Raw genomic sequence first — 23,478 nt, 5'->3', positions numbered from 1 at the left:
ATGTGAACTAGAGAACCATCATCTCATCAATTCCTCTGAGTTAACACCTTGTTTCAAGTATGCTTCTTTCAAGTATACTTCTCCAGAGTTCTGGCTCTCTACAAGTATGCCCACCTCCATTGAGAAAAAGCGCTTACCTGACAGCATCAATACAGGTGGTTGAGTGAGCCAATCCCATCCCAGAGAGAAGAGAGCCAATTAATAATAACAATGATAATAACAACTAGAATTAACTAAAATAATAACTAGAATTTAGGATTTACAAAGCACTTTACATCCATTAACTTATTCAATGCTCAAAACAATCATGTAAGATAAATTCTACTATTATCATCTTCACATTCCATTTTACAGATGGCAAATGACTTACCAAATGTCACAGCACTTGTAAAAGTCTTAGATGGGATTTAAACTCAGGTCATCCTGACTCAAAGTCCTGCAATCTATCCACTTTGGTACCTAGTTGCCTAGGAATCAGGTGCCATGCCTACATATGCTAGAATAGCATCATCTATTGCATGTATCCCTTTTCATTTGCCTTCCTCTTTGTGCTCTTTCCCATGTAATTTATTAGCTTGTACTCTTCTCTTAATTTCCTTCTGCTTTCAATTTCTTTACAAAATATCAAATATTTTCAATAGCTTATCCCAAACTTTTTTCTATTCAAGATATACTCTGTTTTCTCTCAACTCTAAATTTTAACTTTCTTCTCTTTGGGCATTTAAATTCAGATCACCCCAGGATGTTTCTGGTGAGTTGCTGCCATAGTTTGACCCAGTTATTTTTTAACTTCAAAGTTGACAACTGCAGAAGACAAAGAATGAATTATCTGAGCAAAATGACAAAGTTGATTAATCTAGAAAAATCTATTTTCTCAGACATTCATTAAAATATTTGTTGAAAACCTACTGTATACAAAATATTAAGCAAAGCACTCAAGGAGTTAAATAATGATGGCCCTATTTTTTACAATAAACACACACACACACACACACACACACACACATATATATAACAATAAAAAATTGTTTTCGTTTTTAAGCAATACTCCAAATATTCCTATCTCAAATTGTACTGAGTTATTGGATGAATAAAAGCTACTTGGGGTCAAAAGCAGATATTAGAGGCTTATAATCTAGTGAAAATTATAAATAATGGCTACTGAATAAAAATTAGAAAAAGCATAAGGAATAATTTGACCGTATCAAGGGAAATTTTTTAAAAATATTTTTCCTTTCTTATTTAAATTCTACATGACTAATTTGAATTGAGTTCTTAGGTATCAAAATACTGACTTGTTTGATATTACATTGATAAACAAGAACAGATATAACCTGCTCATGGATAACTGGGACTTGATCTGGTTTTTGTTTATTTGTTTGTTTTAGCAAATATAGTTTAAGAACATTTTAATCTGATTTTCAACCACATATTCAGGTGGGTGGACATCATTGGTACCATAGGCAATAGTCATATCCCAGGCATCAATAATACTCACATCAAGATCTTGGAAGATATCTTTCAAAACCAGAGAGTGCACATAGCCATGAAAGTCACTAAGTCGCTCAGGATCATTATTAATATTCCTGGTATTTTCACCCTTGAGGATTACTCTTGTCTCTGGGCTTCTCTGGAATAAACGCTCAATGGCATTGTGGACATTGATGGCCCGTCGGATAAAGATGTCAATGGGGAAAAACCTAAAGTGCTGACCCAGAGAAAAGACAATAATGGTATTTTTGTCTCCTGCTATTCTGTCAATGACACGGGCAAGGTACTCATTTTCTTTTGCTGAATAGCTACTTGAGCCAATCAAAGGGTATCCATGTCTCTGCCACTGAATGTATATCTTCCTTTCCAAGTCCACAACAAGTTGACGACGAAGTTTCCCAAATCCATGAAGGTCAACAGACTTCAGTGCTGATAACAAAGGAAAATCACAAATGGATTTTTTTTAATTGCAAAGATTAGGTAAGCAAAAGCATAGTATAAAGCTAAGGGGGGGGTGGTATAGTTGACTCCAGTCAGACAAATGGAGAACCAAATAAGAGAAAGTGGTGTACAAAAGTGGAAAATGATGAAAAATGTTATATAAAAGTAATTAATCATGAACTAGTTATTGTTTAAACCATTTTGACATTTAATTATGTACTTTCAAAAGGGATAGGGACTGGGGATATGAACTAGACCTATCACTCCTTTTATACATATCCCTGTGAGGAAATGGCTCCTATTAATGCAGTTTGGCACTTTCTCTGCAAATTAACAGTCTTTTTAAATAGCTTTTTTATTTTCAAAATATATGTAAAAATAGTTTTCAACATTCATCTTTGTATAACCCTATGTTCCAAGTTTTTCTCCCTTCCCCTGCTCCTCTCCCCTAGACAGCAAGCAATCCAATATATGTTAAACATGTGCAGTTTTTCTATACACATTTCTACATTTATATGCAAAAAAAAAAATCAGATCAAAAAGGAGAAAAAATAAGAAAGAAAGAAAAAAGTAAACAACAACAAAAAAGGTACAAATACTATGTTGAGATCCACATTCAGTCTCCATGCTTATCTTTCTGGATAGAGATGACTCTCTCCATCACAACTCTATTGGAATTGTCCTGAATTACTTCATTGTTGAAAAGAGCTAAGTCCATCAGAGTTGATCATATGATCTTGTTGCCACTGTGTACAATGTTCTCTTGGTTCTACTGACTTACTTAAGATCATATACTTTACACCTACAGTAAGACTTAAACTCAGATTCTTTTGGTGCTGAGATCAGCTTTTTATTCATTATAACACATCATTTCTCACTGTAAAGTTATATGTATGAATATATAGAAATTATATATTCATTTATAAAATATGAATATCTAATGTTTATATTTAATATATTGTATATACATATGTATGTATAAATCTATTTTGTTTGTCCTTTATATTCAAAATTCCAATGATATCATGATTTTGGATATTAAGATACAGGGGGTTCATCTGTGGCTGGCCAATCCAATATGAACTCAAGGGTTTATGACAGAATAGGCAGAAATAATCGCTTTGAGCATTTGGGATGGAAAGGTCTCTAGATCTGTGCATCTAATGTTTCCTTTGTGCCACTGCAAGTCTGCTTTGTTTGTAGAGTACAATGCCTTCTTTGATGCAGGCATTCCCCATGATGTGTGGTCCTATGTCAGTGCCTCCCATTTCTCCCAATCAATATTCAGATCCTTCAGAGAGACTATGAGAGTGTCCTTGTACCATGTCTTCTGACCTCCATATGAGCATTTGTCTTGTGATATTCTCCTACGTAGATTAAATAAATACCTCAAAAACTCCAAAATGATCCTCCTAGCACATAGTATAATGCCAGGCAAATGGCAGATGCTTGATAAGTATTTCTTGATTGATTTACTAATTTATAGAATCCATATCTTATATTCCTTTTCATTGCTTATTCCCAAAGCCTAATATGAGTTGAACCTGTAATTATCATGCAATACATTCTTGTTAAGGGGCAGCTAAGAGGCACAGTAGAGTACAGTACCTAAAATCAGGAAGATATATCTTCCTAAATTCAAATCTGAACCCAGACAATGATTAATCATGTGATTCTGAGCAAGTTACATAGATGTTTGACTCAGTTTTCTCAACTTCAAAGTGAGCTGGAGAAGGAAATGGCAAACCACTACATTCTCTCCTCAAAGAACATTCCAAATGAATTTTCAAAGAGTTGGACATGACTGAACAACAAAATATATTCTTGTCAATTTGAATGAAGTGAACTGAGAATATGTCAATCTGAAGTACAAATCTTTGAGTAGATAGGTAATATGTATAGTCTTAGAAGTAAGAGCTACCTCTTTTAAGTTTGAAAGTTAAATCTTAAAAAAAAAAAAATACATCACGAATAGCATAGACATAGTTACAAATGATTGCCTCCAAGAAAATATTCAAAAATATATTTTTCTATTGAAAAATATAGAATCCTCTAAAGCTCTTTAAAAGTTGTGATTATAAAGACAATATTAATCCTATTCACACAAAAAATTATTCCTTTGCTTTAATTCTGGGTTTACTCCTTGGTTTTTTTTCTGCTTTCCCTAAGCAAGCTAATCCTGAAAGATCTTAGTGTTATTTATCAATGGGGTGCTGACAAAATCTTTATAGAGTTTTGCTGAAATGATAATATATATAAATACAGTACTTTAGGGAAACAAAGATTTCTGAGAAGTGAGAATCTATTTTCCCCATCACCTCAGGGAAGTAAAGAACTCAAATAAATTGCTACAAGATTTCGGCATTTGTTGTTGTTGTTGTGGTTTTTCCCTATTCAGTTGTGATCAATGTCAGCATGGAAGAATGTCTCTAGTGAAATGATCTGGGGAGTAATCTTTGACTTTATTATTATTACTGTTAATTGTAATAACTGGTATTCATATAACATGTTAAAACTTTCAAAACACTCTATATACATGATCTCATTTGATCTTTCTAATACGCCTGTGGGTTAAGTGCTACAGATATTATTATCTAAATTTTTTAGATGAGAAAATGATAGCTGAGCGAAGTTAAGAAAATTGTCTAGAATCACACCCCTATTAAAAATTTGAGGCAGGATATTATCCTATTGCCTCAAATCAACCAATATTGGTCCTTGTCATTCAATGGTCCTTGTCAGTGATTCAGCATAGGTGTCATGCTTATCAAATTAACATATGACACAAAAGCATTAAGGACTAGCTACCACATTGAAAGACAGAATTAAGATACAAAAAGATCCTACTCTTGACAAGATATGAAAATGTGTCAAATATAACAAGATGAAATTGAATCAGGATGAATATAAAATCCCACATCAAGGGTCAAACATTTAATACTATAAGTATAGATTGGGGAGACATGGAAAGGCAATGGTTTCTATGTGAAATATTTAAGATTTTTTTATTCCTAACCACAGACTCAGTTTGATTCAGTAATGTGGTATGGAAACCAAAAGGGTAACAGAGTCTCAATGCTTATTGAAGTGAAGGACAGGTGATAGTCTCAAAATACTTCTCTCATTCAAATCACATCCCTATTATTTGCATTCACATTTTAGTAAGGATTCTGACAAAATGGAGTGCAATCAGAAGTAGTTTACCAAGATGGTGAGATTGCTGATGTTGGTTCTAATATAAGTTTGAAATGAAAGAACATGAGATATTTAGTTAAGGAAAGAGACAACTTAGGGATGATATGATAAGCATTTAAAGTCCTGAAATGTCTCATTTGAAACATTTCCCTAGTTTGCCCCTCCCTAAAGAACAGATTTTTGGCTTAGTGGATTGAGAGCTAGGCCTGGAGCCAGGAAGACCTGAGTTCAAATCCAGCATCAGGCACTAGCTGTGTAACTCTGGGGAAATCACCTAACCTTAAAACACTGGAGAAGAAAATGGCAAACTATTCTAGCATCCTTGTCAAGAACACCCCATGGAAAGTATAGTTCACAAGGTCACATAACTAAACATAAACAACTGAATAACAGTCACAATAAGAGAACAAGTTCTAATAATGTGTAATGGTGACTTCATCAATTCCCACTGATCTAATGACCAAGTCCATAAAGATTATTCTCCCATCTATCTATTATCTATCTGTTTGTCTATCTATCCATCTGGATATAGATATATTTATATAATCTATATCTATTGTCTATATCTATGAGTATGTTTTGATAGATATCAACAAAAAGATATACATATCTATCTATAAATAGATATAGGTACATGTATCTCTATCTCTAGCTGTATCTCTCTCTCTCTCTCTCTCTCTCTCTCTCTCTCTCTTACTTACTCTCTCTTTCTCTCTCTCTATCCAATTTTTCTAAGTCATTTTCCCCCTGAGCTTCAGTACCACATCTCCAATTGCCTATTGGACATTTCAAATTGTTTGTCTCCAAAACATCTCAAAATTACCATGTTCAAAACAGAATTCATTATCTTTTCCTCCAAACATTCTCCTCATGTAAACTTCTCTATTTTTATCAGACATCAATTCTTCTGTCTTTATAAGACACCATCAATTCTTCCAGGCAGTGAAGTCACCAAGATCATCCACTATATCCCAAGCTATCACAAGTCATCTTGGCTTTTCTCCTGCCAATGGATTTCGATGATTCAGGGAGAGTGAGGTTGATGGCTCTGTGCTTCTCTGCCTCACTTTAATCCAATTCATGAGCAAATTAAGACATCACTAGTGATGTCATTGCTCGTCTTTGAAAATAAAAGACAAACAGCAAACTGAACACATACTAAATATTTAGTAAATATTTGTTTATCTATTGGTTGAATGTATAGAAATCATATAGACAAATCAAACAACAGTTAGGGGTGGTGGAAGGGGAATGACCTGCCTGAGGAGGTCATAGGTTTCTCTTCATGAAAGTATTCAAGCAAAGATTGGATAATTATGGGTTCCTCATTCAATTATTGGTCAGAGTAGGTGAACTCTGAAATCCCTGCCAACTTTGAGAGTTGAAGATTCTATGATTCTAACACAAATACTTTCTGTTAATCAGTCAATAAAAATGGACACAGACAAAAAAGAATTGGAAAAAGATAGTCCCTTGTCATCAGAGAGTGTACAGTTTTGTTGGTTGGTCATTGTCCTTCATTCTTTTGTTTATTATAGTTTTTTATATACAAAACATATGCATGGGCAATTTTTCAACATTGCCCCTTGCAAAAACTTCTGTTTCAACTTTTCCCCTCTTTTCCTCCACCCCCTCTCCTAGATGGCAGGTATGTAAAAGTATATGTTAAATACAATATATGTATACATATTTATACAGTTATCTTGTTGTACAAGAAAGATCAGATTTAAAAAGAAAGTAAAAATAACCTGAGAAGAAAAAACAAAAATGCAAGCAAACAGTAACAGAAAGAGTGGAAATGTTATGTTGTAGTCCATACTCATTTCCCAGTGTTCTTTCTCTGGGTGTAACTGATTCTGTTCGTTACAAATCAATTGGAACTGACTTGGATCTTCTCATTGTTGAAGAGAGCTACATCCATCAGAATTGATCATCATATAGTATTGTTGTTGAAGTGTATAATGTTCTCCTGGTTCTGCTCATTTCACTTAGCATCAGTTCATGTGTGTCTCTCCAAGCCTCTCTATATTTATCCTGCTGGTCATTTCTTATAGAATAATAATATTCCATAACATTCATATACCACAATTTATTTAGCCATTCTCCAATTGGTGGGCATCCATTCAATTTCCAGTTTCTAGCCATTGTAAAAAGGACTGTCACAAACATTTTTGCACATACTGGTCCCTTTCCCTTCTTTAATATATCTTTGAGATATAAGCTCAGTAGTAACACTGCTGGATCCAAGGGTATGCACAATTTGATAACTTTTTTGAGTATAGTTCCAAAATGCTCTCCAGAATGGTTGGATCTATTCACAAAAGCTTTTTAACTTAATATAATCAAAATTTTCTATTTTGTGATCAATTATGTGATCTAGTTCTTCTTTGGTCACAAATTTCTTCCTCCTCCACAGGTCTAAGAGATAAATGATCCTATGTTCTTTTAATTTATTTATAATCTCATTCTTTATGCCTAGATCATAAACCCATTTTGATCTTCTCTTGGTGTACAGTGTTAAGTATAGGTCAATACCTCGTTTCTGCCATACTAATTTCCAATTTTCCCAGCAATTTTTGTCAAATAATGAATTCTTATCCCAAAAGCTGGGATTTTTGGGTTTCTCAAACATTAGATTGCTATCATTATTGACTATTTTTTCCTGTGAACCTAACCTATTCCACGGATCAACTAGTCTATTTCTTAGCCAATACCAAATGGTTTTGGTGACTGCTGCTTTATAATATAGTTTTGGATCTGGTACATCCAGGCCACTTTCATTTGATTTTTTTTTCATTAGTTCCCTGGAAATTCTTGACCTTTTGTTCTTCCAGATGAATTTTGTTGTTATTTTTTTCTAGTTCACTAAAATAGTTTCTTGGGAGTTTGATTGGTATAACACTAAATATATAGATTAGTTTAGGTAGTATTGTCATCTTCATTACATTCGCTTGACCTATCCAAGAGCACTTAATATTTTTTCCAATTGTTTAGATCTGACTTTATTTGTGTGGAAAGTGTTTTATAGTTTTGCTCATAAAGTTCCTGACTTTCCCTTGGCAGATAAATTGCCAAATATTTTATACTATCGGTAGTTATTTTAAATGGAATTTCTCTTTGCATCTCTTGCTGTTTGATTTTGTTAGTGATGTATAAAAATGCTGAGGATTTATGTGGATTTATTTTGTATCCTGCAACTTTGCTAAAGTTGCGGATTATTTCTAATAGTTTTTTAGTAGAATCTCTGGTATTTTCTAAATATACTATCATATTATCTGCAGAGTGATAATTTGGTTTCCTTATTACCTATCTCTTATTGCTGAAGCTAGAGTTTCTAATACAATACTGAATAGTAATGGTAATAGTGGGCAATTTTGTTTCATTCCTGATTTTATTGGGAATGGTTCCAGTTTATCCCCATTACATATGATGCTTACTGATGGTTTTAAATAAATGCTACTGACTATTTTAAGGAAAAGTTCATTTATTTCAAATTCTCAAGTGTTTTTAATAGGAATGAATGTTGGATTTTATCAAATGCTTTTTCTGCATCTACTGAGATGATCATATGGTTTTTGTTAATTTGGTAATTGATATAGTCAATTATCCTAATAGTTTTCCTAATATTGAACCAGCCTTGCATTCCTGGTATAAATCCTACTTAGTCATGGTGTATTATGCTGGAGATGATTTTCTGTAATCTTTTTGCTAATATTTTATTTAAGATTTGTGCATCAAATGTTCATTAGGAAGGTTGGTCTATAATTTTCTTTTTCTGTTTTCATCCTACCTCATATCAGTACCATGTCTGTGTCATAAGAGGAATTTGGTAGGACTCCTTCTTTCCCTGTTTTTTCAAATAGCTTATATAGCATTGGAGTTAATAGTTCTCTAAATGTTCCATAGAATTCGCATGTAAATCCATCTGGTGCTGGGGATTTTTTTTTTAGAGAGTTGATTAATAGCTTGTTCTATTTCTTTTTCTAAAATGGGACTATTTAACCAATTAACATCTTCCACTGTTAATCTGGACAACCTATATTTTTGAAGGTATTCACCCATTTCACTTAAGTTATCAAATTTATTGGCATAAAGTTGGGCAAAGTAACTCCCAATTATTGCTCTAATTTCCTCTTCATTAGTGGAAATTTCTCCCTTTTCATTTTTAAGACAAACAATTTGATTTTCCTCTTTCCTTTTTCTAATCAAATTTACCAAGGGTTTATCTATTTTGTTGGCTATTTCATAAAATCAACTTTTAGTTTTATTTATTAATTCAATAGTTTTTTTTTAAACTTTCAATTTTATTGATTTCTCCTTTAATTTTTAGAATTTCAAGTTTAGTGTTCGATTGGGGTTTTTAATTTGTTCTTTTTCTAGCTTTTTTAGTTGCAAGCCTAATTCATTGACTTTTTTTCTTTCTCAATTTTATGCAAGTAAGCCTCTAGAGATATAAAGTTTCCCCTTATTACCACCTTGGCTGCATCCCACACATTTTGGTATGACGTTTCATTATTGTCATTCTTTTGGGTGAAATTATTAATTGTGTCTATGATTTGTTGTTTCACCCAATCATTCTTTAATATGAGATTATTTAGTTTCCAATTACTTTTTGGTCTATTTCCCCTGGCTTTTTATTGAATGTAATTTTTATTGCATCATGATCTGAAAAGGATACATTTATTATTTCTGCCTTTCTGCATTTCAATTTGAGATCTTTATGTCCTAATATATGGTCAATTTTGTATAGGTTCTATGAATTATAGAGAAGAAAGTATGCTCCTTTCTGTCTCCATTCAGTTTTCTCCAAAGATCTATCATATCTAACCTTTCTACTGTTTTATTTACATCTTTAACTTCTTTCTCATTTATTTTGTGGGTTTGATTTATCTAGTTCTGAGAGTGCAAGGTTGAGATCTCCCACTATTATAGTTTTGCTGTCTATTTCTTCTTGGAGCTCTCTTAACTTTTCCTTTAGGAATTTAGATGCTAAACCACTTTGTGCATATATCTTTAGTATTGATATTGCTTCATTATATATGCTACCCTTTAGCAAGATATAATGCCCTTCTTTACCTCTTTTAATTAGATCAATTTTTGCTTTTGCTTGATCTGACATCAGGATGGCTACCCCTGCTTTTTTGACTTCACTTGAAGTATAGTAGATTCTGCTCCAGCCTTTTACCTTTATTCTGTATATATTGCCCTGCTTCAAATATGTTTCCTGTAAACAACATATTGTAGGGTTCTGGCTTTTGATCCTCTGCTTTATGGGCGAGTTTACCCCATTCACATTTATAGTTAAAAGTACTAATTCTGTATTTCTTGCATCTTATTATCCCCAGATTATGCTATTCTCTTTCCTTTCCCCCTTGCCTTCTCCCCAGTATTAGACTCCCACCTCATACAACCCTCCCTCCCCCTTGAAGTCCCTCCCCTTTTCTTAAACCTTTTCTTTACTATTTCTGTATTCCCTTCTATTTACCCCAACCCTTCCCTTTTCACTTTTCCCCTCTCACTTTTCAATGATGTGGGAGAAGTTTCTATATAAACCAAATATGCCTAATATTTTCTCTTTGAGCCAAATCTGATGAGAGTAAGATTCATACTATGTTCATTTCCCTCCCTTCATTCCCTCAAGTATAATAGGTTTTCTTTGCCTCTTCATGAGATGTAGTTTCCCTCTTTTTACCTCCACTTTTCCCTTTTTCTGGTACAATTTCTTTTACACCTCTAGTTCCTTTTTTATATTATAAAAGGAAAAGTCAAATTATGCATGTATTCTTTATATATACCCATAAAGGAAATACAGTTCTCAAGAGTTCTTTTTACCTTTTTATGCTTCTCTTGAGTCCTATATTTTGAGGTCAAACTTTTTGTTTAGCACTGGTTTTTTCATCAGAAATAAATGGAATTCATCTATTTCATTGAATGTCCATCTTCTTCCCTGGAAGAAAATGCTCAGTTTATCTGGGTACATTATTCTTGACTGCATATCAAGTTCTTTTGCCTTTTGGTATATCAGATTCCAGACCCTTCGATCCTTTAATGTGGATGCTGATAGATCCTGAGTGATCCTTATTGTAGCTCCTCAGTAATTTTTTTCTGCCTGCTTGAAGTATTTTTCCTTGGTCTAATAGTTCTGGAATTTAGCCATAATATTTCTTGGAGTTTTGATTTTGGGTTCTCTTTCAGTAGGTAATCAATGAATTCTTTCAATGTCTATTCTTCTGGTTCTATATAACATCTGGGCAGTTCTCTTTGATGATTTCCTGAAAAATAGTATCTAGGCTTTTTTTTTTCATCATGATTTTCAGGGCGTCCAATAATCCTTAGATTCTCTTTCCTACTTCTATTTTCCAGGTCTGTTGTTTTCCCAGGTAGGCATTTAACTTTTTTTTTTCTTTTTTCTTTTTTCTTTTTTTTTTGTTTTGCTTGACTGATTCTTATGTCTTCTTGAGTCATTCATTTCAATTTCTTCAAGTCTGATTTTTAATGAATTATTTTCTTCATTTACTTTTTGAATTTCTTTTTGTATTTGTCCAATAGAGTTTTTAAATGAGTTGTTTTGTTCTATAGAATTTTTTTTTCCATTTCTCCAATTTTTTTTTAAAGAATTATTTTCTTTTTCCAGTTCACAAATTCTGTTTTCCTTGGAATTGTTTACCTTTTCCAACTTTCAAATTCTGTTTTCCTGGGAGTTGTTCATCTTTTCCAATTCGCAAATTCTGTTTTTCAGGGACTTGATTTCTTTATTCACTCTATCTTTTAATAAGTAACATGACTTATCCTGACCCTCTTACAAAGCTTTCCTTTCCTTTCCCCATTTTTCTTCTAGCTCTCTTTTTTTTAGATCCTTTGTAATTTCTTCTATGAAAGCCTTGTGTGATGGGGACCAGATCATATCCACCTTTGGATCTAGAAACAAACTGTTTTTAGTCTCCTCAGGATTTGAAGTCTGCTCTCTTTCCATATAGAAGCTATCAATAATTAGAGCCCACTTTGCCTTTTTTGCTCATTTTGGAAAAAAATACTACAGTCTGCTTATGGGGGGGTAATGGGGTATTTCCAAGCTGCCTCTACAGACCACAGGAAGTGGCAGTGAAGCAGCAGTGAGACAGCACCCACCAGCTGGGTGGGAATTAGCAGTTGTGCTGAAATCAGCAGCAAAAAGGCAGAAGCTGTGGCTGCCCTAGGGCCAACAATTGTGGCTATGCTTGGATCATGCTGAGTCACTCTGGCTTTTGGGTGGGTGTGGCCAGCTCCTGAGAGACTCTAGTGTTTTGGGATTATAGTCTTTACCCCCTGTGTTTATAGCTTCTCTGCTAATCTTCTGGCTTGCCACCAGGGCACAGTAGCTCACACTGTGATAGAGTTCTCCCACAGATTTACGCCAGCAGAGACCACACCCTGCCCCACTCCGGTCTACTCAGCTTGAGCTGTTTCCCGTGCTCTCACTGCCTGCCTATGGTCTCTGCCTGGCCTAACCCCATTCCATCCTCATGCATGAGCAAAACAGACCTTTTCTGGAGAATTTTGAGAATATCTTATGTTGATAATGTGTTGTACTCCCAATATTCATGGGTTCTGACAGTCAAGCACTAATTTCGAGGCTGACTTTCATTAAAATAGATTGAGGAAAAAGGAGGATTTAGGAAGATGTGTATGTCCTCTCTGCCATCTTAGCTCCACCCATCAAATAGTCTGATTGTCCTTCATTCCTGAAGAGGATCAAAATGACATCACTATGTTAGAATCAAGTTATAATGTGTCCAACTGTGGATGATCAGACCAAGATGAGCTCAGAATGCTGTACCACAGGTCAGGTACAAATAGTGCATATGAACAATTAAGGTGGGTTCCCTAAATGTGCATATCCTTTGAGCTACTTCAACTCTATTTTACAGAGAGTGCAGTACCTTTTTTGATGTGGGCATGCCATGCTGGGCAATCCTTTGCCAGTTTCTCTCAAGTCATACAATGAAATCTTGGCAGGAAGAATAGAATCATGGGTTTAAAACTGGAAGAGATCTTAAAGGTCATTGGGTCCAATTTCCTCATTTTACAGATATATGAATTAGTTAAATGAAGTTAAATGAATTGCCCAGGATCTAATCAATACCTTAGGTTGGATTTGAACTTGACTTCCTGATTCCAAGTCTGGAGTTCTTTCTCATACAACACTGTCCTTGGATATTTATCATCAAACCTTGATCTATTGGAAGGGGATCATCAAGACAAAGGAAAGAGCACTCTTCTGGTATTTAGGAGGTCATAAAAAGGAAGGGATTGGATTCTACAATGCCTAAAAACTTGATCTTCTCTTAAGATTATTTGTATCTTTGTTATGTGAGTTCTAGGAGCAGTTCTGACCTAATCACCTATCTAGGCCTCAGTTTCTTCAGCTGTAAAGTTAGGGGTAAAACTAAAGTTATAATTTCTCTATTGTGAAGACATTGAATGGAAATCTTTTTGTGAATACTGACTCTACAATAGGCCACACTGTAAAAGGAAGTGATGGGGTTTCCTTTCCCAGTTTTTTTTCTTAAAATAATGGAAGACCATTCTCCTATATTGTTTACAAATCTCAGAGCCTCTCTGATGGAAAGAAGGTGCAGCAGAAACCTATTGATGTTCCTTCTCCAGTTTAATTATATATAGGTCATCCTATCTGAATTTTAATTTGAATGCATTCACTGTGTGAATAATAAAGTGGGAACTATCTGTGAAGAAGGTAGAGAGGCAGCTTATTCTCACTGGTTCCCATTAAGTCTGTGAAATATATAAATGCAAAGGAATGGTAATTGCATCTTAGATAAAATGTTAAAAGTTTTGAAATTAAGTAATAGGAAAAAAAAATGTAGTGTGTGACTATATACCCTTCCTTAGAAACCTGAAGAAGCAGATTCTAAAAGAGATTTGAAGATGAGTTCAACATCAAAACTCACTTCTGATGTTCTTTGTGAAGTATTCCATCCACTGACGGGTCGTGGAGTCTCCCAGGATATAAATGAGCTTTCCCTTCAAGCAAACATTCATTTGGGTCTCAGTGTAGAAATGAGACAAATTGCAGGAGACCAGATTCCATGTGTTATTCCAGACATAGCCAGTGGGGACTGGGGACCACATCCCAGGTTTGCATTTCCCTTTTAATGATATTGTTTGCTCTGTCAATGAAATATAATAATAGTTTCAAAAATATCAAAGAAACAAAAGCAATCTAGACATATTGATTGTTTTGGTTTAAATTTATTTGCATGCTGAGCCATAGATAATCTTGGGAATTCATTAACATTGTTAGATAACACTCTAAGACCAAGCATTATGCATAGTTAATTACTGAAGCTAAAAAAAATAAAAAATAAAATTTAAAAAAAGTCTTATTTTTAACTTAAAGGTACCCTTGTCTGATTTTTGTTAGCTACATGTGGTGGCTATGATTACAAGGATGTTAGCCTGCCCTTATCAGGGAAAGGTAGAAGTGGCTATACACTAAGAAGCCACTGTTGCAGTAGTTTTTCCTTTGTTCTTGGAGAGGACTAAAAACATCTGGAAGGTGGTGTCTTGACTTGCAAGTGAATTGTATTTAACTGAAACTGAGTTTTACAGAATCATCAGCCTCATTCTCTCTTCCAGTGTCAAAGGAGTTCAATGTCAAGACAATGGTGCCAAATGCAGTGGGAGACCTTGGCCTTTTTAAGTTTAGATCTCTCCTAGTTTTCAGTTTTTCTGAGGCAATGCCCATTCAGTAACTAAAGGCTAGGTAAGAAATGAGACAAAACAAAGTCTAGTTTGCCTTCACAAAAGAATTAATCTGGGAAGAGAAGATCCTCAGAGTTTCTGGCCAGAACAGAAACATTTGCTATTTACATTCACTCTGAGTTATTAAAACCCAAATAATGAGCAAGTGAGGCTTGTATTGGAACCTTTTTTTTTTTTTTGCCAATCTGTGAATGCCAAAGTAATTTGAATTTAAAGGCACAATCAAGTAGCCCCACTTAAACCACAATGGGTTTTTAATCAAAGACTAGTTTTCCAGACTATTTTTCAAAAATCATAAATGAAAGCTACATGAGACCCAAAAAAACATTATCTCAGTTTTTTTGGGGGAAAAGAAATGATAAAATAAATGGGAAAGGAAAAAATTTGTTCTTGAGAAGTATAAGTAATCAAAATGTATATTCCTTTGGATAGATGAACCATATGAAGACCCAAATAGCCAGAGGGAAAGAAGGAGGAAGAGAAAGAGGAGGAAAAGAAAGATGAGGAGGAGGAGGAGGAGGAAATATCCAGTTGCCCAGGAACTGATGAGTTGGAAATTACTAATTACTAATATTACAAATTGTTATACATCCTTTGTCCTTGAAGAGAACTATGCTTTAGCTGACTGGACGTTGAATCAATCAATCAATCAACAAGCATTTATTAAATTGTTGTTCATCCTTTGTTCTTGAAGAGAACTATGCTTTAGCTGACTGGACTTAGAATCAATCAATTAATCAACAAATATTTATTAAATATGTACTGTATGACATAGAGCAGCTAAATGGTACAATAGAGTGATAAGACTTGGAGTCAAGAAAACCTGAGTTCAAATCTGACTCCATAGACTTTTAGTAATATATTCCAAATATGAGAAATGACCAACACAAAAGATTGGAGATCCAAGACAGAAAATCATATGTTCTGGCATTCTGTGGTCATAGTGAATGGGAAGAGTCATGGCAGGAAGACTAAGGAAGAAGCTGCTGGAATTACAGAGAGATGTTAGATGGCACTGAATTGAAGTGGTAGCTCTATGAGTAGAGAAAAAGAATTGGAGATGAAAAAAGTTGTGAAGGTGGAAGTGGTCATTTTTGGCCTCTTATTGGATACAAATGTGGAGTAAGGAAGCTGGAGGAGCCCAGATTAATGCTTCCAAACCTGAGACTTGAAGAACAGCAATACCTTGAATAATATTAATAATAATGTTTAGGGGAGAAGAGGATTTGTAGGGGGAAGGGGAGAACAATGAGTGCCACTTCAGACATGTTGAGTATGAGAAGTCTCTAGGAAATCCAGTTTGAAAGTCTAATACCCAATTTTAAGCTCCTTTTAAGGAAAAATAGCCTACGAACAAGGAATGACCAAAGGTATGGTTGAATGACTTGAGCAATAGTGGGTTGTCCTTTGTTGGAGATCTTCAATCAGAGATTGATTAACTTGTTGGGAATATTAGAAAAGATTCAGAACTAAACTTAGAGCAGATGATCTCTGAATTACTTTCTAACCTTGAGAGGCAGTGATATTTCTTTTGTTTTAAAAGCATATTCCAAGGAAGTAATGATCTTGATGTTTTAATAAAAATGACATTTTAATTATTTAATGAAAAGACTATTAATATTGGTGTACAATCTTTACTAATAATACCAAGAAAGTGGATCAATAAATATTTATATGTAAATTTATAGATACAAAGCAAGTTATATGCTTTATAAAAAAGAAATAACTAGCAGAAGAAAAGCACTGGAATTAAGAGGATATTGGAAAGTTGCTACAAAGGTGAAAATGACAGGTCATGGCCATAGCTTGAATGTGAGAAGTAAGAAGGTAGAAAAGAATCCAAAATAAGTTCTGGGTCTCAGGACTTGGAGGATGGCACTACCCTGTACAATAACAGGGAAGTTAGGAAAGAGGGAACGATAATAAGTACCATTGGGGACGTTTTTAATATCATGTTTAAGATGTCTACTGGAAATCCAGTTCAAGATCTCTGAAACACATTTGGGGATGAAGAGAGAAATTGGATCAGAAAAGATAACTTTGAGAATCATCAACATAGAGATGATAATTAAACCCATGGGAGTTTGATGATGATCACCAAGTAGTATAAAGGGGAAGAGAAGAGGAACCAGGACAAAACCCTGAGGTGTACTTATGATTAGAAAGTATGATCTGGAGGAAGATCCAGAAAAGGAGGCAGAGGAGCCATTAGACACGCAAAAGGAAAATCAGGAGAGAGTTGCATCCTGAACTTTACATATTTTATCTTAAACTCAGAGAATATATGCTTGGAGTAATTCTGATTTAGAGTGTTCACATTTAAAAAGAATACATACTGTTACACACTGAGACACTGATGGAATCAAAACTGTTCAAAATCTCCATCTCTGTGTTGAACCTTAAAAAGAAAGAAACATAAGTTATTCAACTGGCAGCCTAGAATTCAAAAGAGTATAAAAAGAAAGACCAACTTAACTCATTTGCCTCAGCAAGTCTGGATTGTGAGCAGGGAAGTAAGATCTCTGGAAATAGCAGTTTCAGACAATGTAATAAATACATAAATACATATACATATCTGTATGGGTATACACATATATACATATATATTGTACATATAATATACATTGTATAAAGATAATTATTGCCTATATTATAGAGGCAGATCCAAAGTGGTTTCACATCCACATTCCTATATGACTTCTCATGACACCTTCATGAGAATAAATAAATAAATTCAACTTCATGATCCTTAACTCTCATTCAAATACATTGAGTCATGCAGGCAGGACAGTTCTTGAATAATTTATTTACCTGTTAAAGAGGCTTTTCTCTAGGATGCTAAGATAGGAAACTTCCCTATTCTTAGATTTTAGTTGGGCCAATGCATCACAGGACACTTGTGGAGGTTTCACACAGTAGAAAGCTTCTTGATCTCGGTGATCCAGGTACTGGCATAGTTCAGCACTTGTATTGAGAAGCAGACCACATTCAGTGAAGACCTGGGATGTGCCATTGATAAAATAGCCTATGAAAATCACCTTATCATAGCCATTATTCCTTGATCTCCATAGGGCAGACACCCCTTCACTAGGATGGATAAGCAGAAGAGAGACAGAGATTCTGCCTTCCCAGAATAAAGTGAAGCTGACAAGGTAGGTGCCATTGTTGAAATCAGTCACTTTTCCTGAAGCTCCTGCCTTCAGATCTGGAGAAGAAATCCTAGCCCTTAAGAAGTCCCCTCCATATTTTTTTCTTTGTCCCAAATAGTCTCTCACCTCCAACAAAATATCTAGCTTATCTGCTGTGCAGTAAGTGGTTTTAGGATTGATGATTCTGACCACACTGTGGGCTGCACTTGTGGTGGTGTTGACATGAGAGAATGGCCTGTGTGGGATGAGCTGGTCTAGTTGTTTTTTTATTTTGTTTATTTTCAAGTCAATATTTGTTTGTTTGATTGATAATTTAGGACACAAGGGTATCCTTGAAGCATTGCAGTGATATATAGAAATGGGAAAGTCCAGTTTAGGCCAGAACTGAAATAATAAGAAATATGAGTTACTATGTGCAAAACACAGAATTTTCTCCTATTTTATTATCTTCAATTGTTGATAAGTTTGTATCTTTTAACATATAACCTGTTGCTATTATTTATCCATTATACTACAGAGCAAGGCAGACTGACAGAGAAATAAGCAACAGAACAGAATAAAAGGCAGGCTGGCAAACAAACAAAAAAAAAAGGGAATGCAAAGGAAGGGAAGGTAAAAGAAGGGAAGGGGAGGAAAAGGGAGGGAAAGGAAGGAAAAGGGAGGGAAGGAGAGAAGAGAGAACTGGATAAACACAGGGGATTGGACATGGATAAAAAGGAACTGAGAAAATATTTGTTGTTTGTTTGTTTTTCATTCTTTCATCCTTACATGCAAGGAAATTAGATTTAAGTTAGGGAGGGCTGTGCAAGTTCATAAACATCTGGGCAAGATATAGAACATGATGACTAGAGATGACCCTGGATGTGATGGGAAACTTCCATTTTTAAACCAAAATCTTTAATGGGTCTCAGTTTGACAGAGGCAATGCCCAATCCATGATTAAGTCGAGGTAAGAAATGAGGCAAAGAATGTCCTTTACCTAGTCAAAAAAAAAAAAAAACAGTCTGGGAAGAGAAGATTCTCAGGGGTTTTAGTCAAAAGAGAAACAATTGCTAGTTACATTTACTTTGAATGAATTAGAGCCCAGACAATGACTAAGTGGTCAGACTATGGCCACTTAGAGAGCAACAGTCAGATGAGACTTAGGATGAGAACTCAAAGTGCCAGGGGCTGAGAAGTGATGGGGAGGTCAGGAAAGCCTTTTTCTTAGAAAATGATGGCAGAGAAGAAATATGGGATGATCCCTTGAAAGTGTGAAAGTTGGTTTAAATTCAATGCTCAGGAAGATCTAGTTATATTCCTAGTTGGGATGGAAAGAACTACCTCATAACAGGTGCTTAAGATGGGAGGACGGACATTGGCTGGGGCTTGTGGGGTGCAGAGACAGTATCAGTTTTTAGATTGAGCTGAAAGAACACTTCATAAGAGTGTTAATAGCATGACAACAGCATATTTTTATAAAAATCATCAAATCAATCAGTGGACATTTATTAAGCTTTAACTAGGGACTATGTACTATTCACTGCACTAAACCCTGGAAATAAACAGAAAAAAAAATAATCCCTTCTTTCAAAGAGTTTATATTTAAGTGATGTAGGCAACCTATACATAAAATAAATTCAAAGTAGATGAAAGACAGCCTTAGAAGAAATGATCCTAACAGCTTTGGATACAGGAGGAGGTCTTTCTAGGGGTAGTGACATGAATTCCTTTTTTTTTTAATTCAATTTTATTTTATTTTCAGGTCTGTATTCTTTCCCTCCCACCTCCTTTCCCCCTTCTATGGAGAAAGCAAGAAAAACAAAATTCTTGTTACAAACATGTATAGTAAAGAAAAGGAAATTCTTACATTATCCATGTACATTATATATGTGTGTATATGTTATATATGTATGTATATGTATTATATATATAAATGTATATATGTATGTATATATATATATATATATATATATATATATGCATATGTACCTTGATTTTTGCCTCAGAAACGATTACTTTCTTTATGGAGGTGAGCAGAATGTTTCATGAAGAATTCTTTGGAATAGTGATCGATCATTGGAATGATCAGTTTCCACAACTTTCAAAACTACTTATATTTGTAATATTGTTGTTATTGTATAAATTGATTGATTAACTGATTTTGTTGAGCTTAAAGAAACCAGGAAACCATAAGAATCAGATGTTGGAATGAAGAACAGGAAAAATGCAATGTGGAAAAATAAATAAGGAAATAGGAAATAGAGCATTATGTCAAAAGATATGACAATAATTAAGGAGGGACAAAATTGGATATTACTTCTGTGTGTTGCTGACTCTCTCATGCAGGCTCATATTAGATCCCCCCAAGAGAAGCATGCATGAATAGAGAATATCAGAAGAGCAATGACAATCCCATAATTGTTTTTGTCCCCCAAATTCTGGTTACTATACTAACTGAGAGGTAATTTTAATAAATATAGTATGTATGTATAGGTATATATGGATATATGTGCATGTATAAGTATATAGATATTTATATCTGTATATGTATATATGTATTTATATGTATGTTTATATATAGATAGAGCAATATGTATAGAGGGCTTTTTCTCTTTTTCTCCCTTTTTAAAAATCATGTTTTTCATGTAATTTTCTACTATGCTGTCACCCTGGAGGTACTTCCTTATTCTGAGTCTATAAAATATATATATAGTCCCTAGTAATCAACTAAGACTTAGCGGAAGTCAGAACAGGAAGTGGTTAAAATCTACTACTCAAGTGTGGGATGTGTATGAGACAGACAGACAGAAACAGAAAGACAGAGGAAGGGAGGGAAAGAAAGAGCTCCTAGAGGAGATAAAAAGGAATGAGATCAAATGAGACCAAAAGCATAAGTAGCATGTTGATCTTGGCAACAAGATGAACTACCTTTTCTTTAGAACTTGGGGGAAAAATAGGAGAGGGTGATGAAGAGAGGTTGTAAGGGTACAGAATAGGAAAGAAGATGGAGCTCATGAAGAATGTTTTGATTTTCTCAGTAAAGTAAGTGGCAGGGCCCTTAAACTGAACAGGAAGGTGTTGGGGAGAAGAGGTGGGAGAAAGACTCTGCACTAAGAATCAAAAAGTTTGTATTCTGGTCTGAGTTCTGTCACTAAGCAGCTGCCCAGCTCTCAACAAAGTATTAAATATCTTTGGGCATCAACTTCCTTACATAAAAAGAAAGGACTGAATTATTGTGATTTTATACAGCTATAAAATTTAATTATCCCATTATTCTTTGTAGTTTTTCTCTATGCATTTCCCATGAGTTTCTAACTCTAAGGTCCTTTTGGAGGAGAAAGCTCACCATTTGCCACTACATTTAGTTTCACAAATTGTCTGGACAGAAGTTTCTTAGTTCCAATCTAACAGGACCATCTAACAATCTAGCAGGACAACTTTTTTAGCATCACAAAAACTTAAAGCATTGCTGTTGTCTCCATGCTTGTTACTTTCTTATGCCAAAGGCAACCCTCTAGATTTTGCATAGCCAGACATATATTAGGTATTCTATGTTTTCCTAGAAATCAATTTGGAACCTGAGACACTCTGTCTTGAGGGCAGTATTGGGTGCTCCTTCAAATGTCCTTGAAATTCAAGATGGACTTGGGGAACATAAAAAAATGAGCCCTTGAGATAAGACCTATTTCCAGGCTCTGTATAAATTTTAGAGACAGTAGTTCTTTTTTTAATTTTTTAAGAAAAACCTCAAGTCATTTCGTGGCCATAGATAAATATACCGTTGGCACTCCCCTCTGTGATTCTTTTTTTTTTTTAATTGTATTTGCTTTGGGATAGAGTACACTACTGGGAAATAAAACATTGTTTACCTTTGAGAAGTTTTTAGAAACTATCAAAATGATCAAAGCAGCCAATACATACATCATCATTACCAGTAGTTTCCAAGCACTCAGGTTTGAAGTCCTGCTAAGCAGCCTAAGAGAGATGAATATTAAATAAATGCAAAGAATAATAAAAAGGACATTGCTTTATGCTCAACTACTATCATTTTTAACAGCTCTCTAATTCTTAGAATGCTATTCTTCACTCTGTTCACATTCTTCTTTTTTTGACCCTGAAAATGTGCCACTAGCACATCATATGGACAGGAAGGACATTATACATGAAGAGGCTGCTTATGTCTGAATAATGAATTACTAAGACAATTTTGTTCAGAGAATGAGCCTTTCCAATCTCCTTAGGGAGTTTTCCCTAATTATAATGGATGTCTCTTCTTGCCACAACACCCCTCACCCCTCAGGTCACCAAGGATTCAATAAGCACAGAAAGATTTTCTGTATGAGTTAACAAAGAAAAAACATTACAACATTACTGTCTGAACGCTTTAATTAAACAAAGTGGCATTTTTTTTCCTCCCTTTTTCCTGCTTGAACCAGTCCCCTATACTGGGGACTGCTCAATAAGAATCTTAAAAGTGGAAAAATCAACAGAAGCCCTCTGGTTCAACTATCTCTGTATGATGCCCAATAAGACGACACCGAATCATCTTTCAAAAACCCTTTATGAGGAGGAACCCATTAGACCCAGACAATCCATAACTATTTTGGATAACAACTAATCATTATGAAATTTTTACTTACATTGTAAAGTAATCTGTGCCTCTTCAACTTCCACCCTTTATCTTCCACCTTTATCTCCACCTATATTTATATGTTCCTTAAGGTCAAGCACAGCACACAATAGCTTTTCAAACATTCACTATATTTCATTCTGTATACTTGGTTTGGGGATCCACCCTCATCTGCTGTACTTCCTGATTTACTCTGATTTCTTGGCTAATGTTGGGGTTTTTTGTTTCGTTTTGTTTTTGTTTCATTTTGTTTTGTTTTTAGCCGCTTCACAAACCATTGTCTATTTCTTGTAATTCCTCTGTGTGTGTCTCTCTCTCTGTATGTGTCTCTGTCTCAAAAGTACCACTGTGTTTGTGGAGAAAATTGCTTTCAGTTATTCTCATTTTAACTGTTTTTTTCCTCTGTATATAAGAACTATGGGAGTCTTCAAGGAAAGAAATTCATTTCAGAAGCCTCTTGTGACTTTCTCTTAACTATTTTTATTTGACAGGTTGTTCTTTTATAAATCCTTCAGAGAAAGGGTATAAAGTAGTCTTGAATCCTACATCCTAAGATACCCAGCTTTTCTTTGAACCGGCTGTTTTTTAAAAAAATATTAAAATATTAAATTAAAAAAATATTAAATTAATTTCATTAAACATTTTTCACTTATATAAAAATTTTTGAAATTAATTTTTTTTAATTTGATTACCAAATTCTCTCTCTCCCCCTCTTATTCCTCCCATATCCTTTGAAAAGGCAAGTAATATAACATCCATTATGATGTGAAATCTTGCAAAACTTATTTTCACATTAGCCATGTTGCAAATAAAATACACACGAGAAAG

The 23,478-nt window shown here is 34.5% G+C and overlaps 2 protein-coding genes across 2 annotated transcripts in view; one reads left to right on the top strand and one right to left on the bottom strand.

Annotated features, from left to right (window-relative positions):
• Positions 1 to 1,361: 1,361 nt before the first annotated feature.
• On the bottom strand, positions 1,362 to 23,216 carry NXPE4 (neurexophilin and PC-esterase domain family member 4). Its single transcript, XM_012545010.3, has 6 exons — positions 22,661 to 23,216; positions 21,890 to 21,995; positions 17,701 to 18,422; positions 17,226 to 17,287; positions 14,076 to 14,294; positions 1,362 to 1,920 (listed from the first exon to the last, which is right to left on the bottom strand). Coding segments are annotated over exons 1-6 (1,647 nt in total). The 5' UTR covers positions 22,663 to 23,216; the 3' UTR covers positions 1,362 to 1,384.
• Positions 17,984 to 23,478, top strand: part of LOC100934689 (NXPE family member 1-like) — a 45,701-nt gene continuing 40,206 nt past the window's right edge. Inside the window, exon 1 of the mRNA XM_023499455.2 lies at positions 17,984 to 18,041. The gene's annotated coding sequence lies outside the window, so the exon portion shown is untranslated. The remainder of the gene's footprint in view (positions 18,042 to 23,478) is intronic.

Source organism: Sarcophilus harrisii, chromosome 3 (assembly GCF_902635505.1).
Source record: "Sarcophilus harrisii chromosome 3, mSarHar1.11, whole genome shotgun sequence".
Lineage (NCBI taxonomy): Eukaryota > Metazoa > Chordata > Mammalia > Dasyuromorphia > Dasyuridae > Sarcophilus > Sarcophilus harrisii.
The sequence above is the reverse complement of the archived record's forward strand: the minus strand, read 5'-3'. Positions and strand labels throughout refer to the sequence as shown.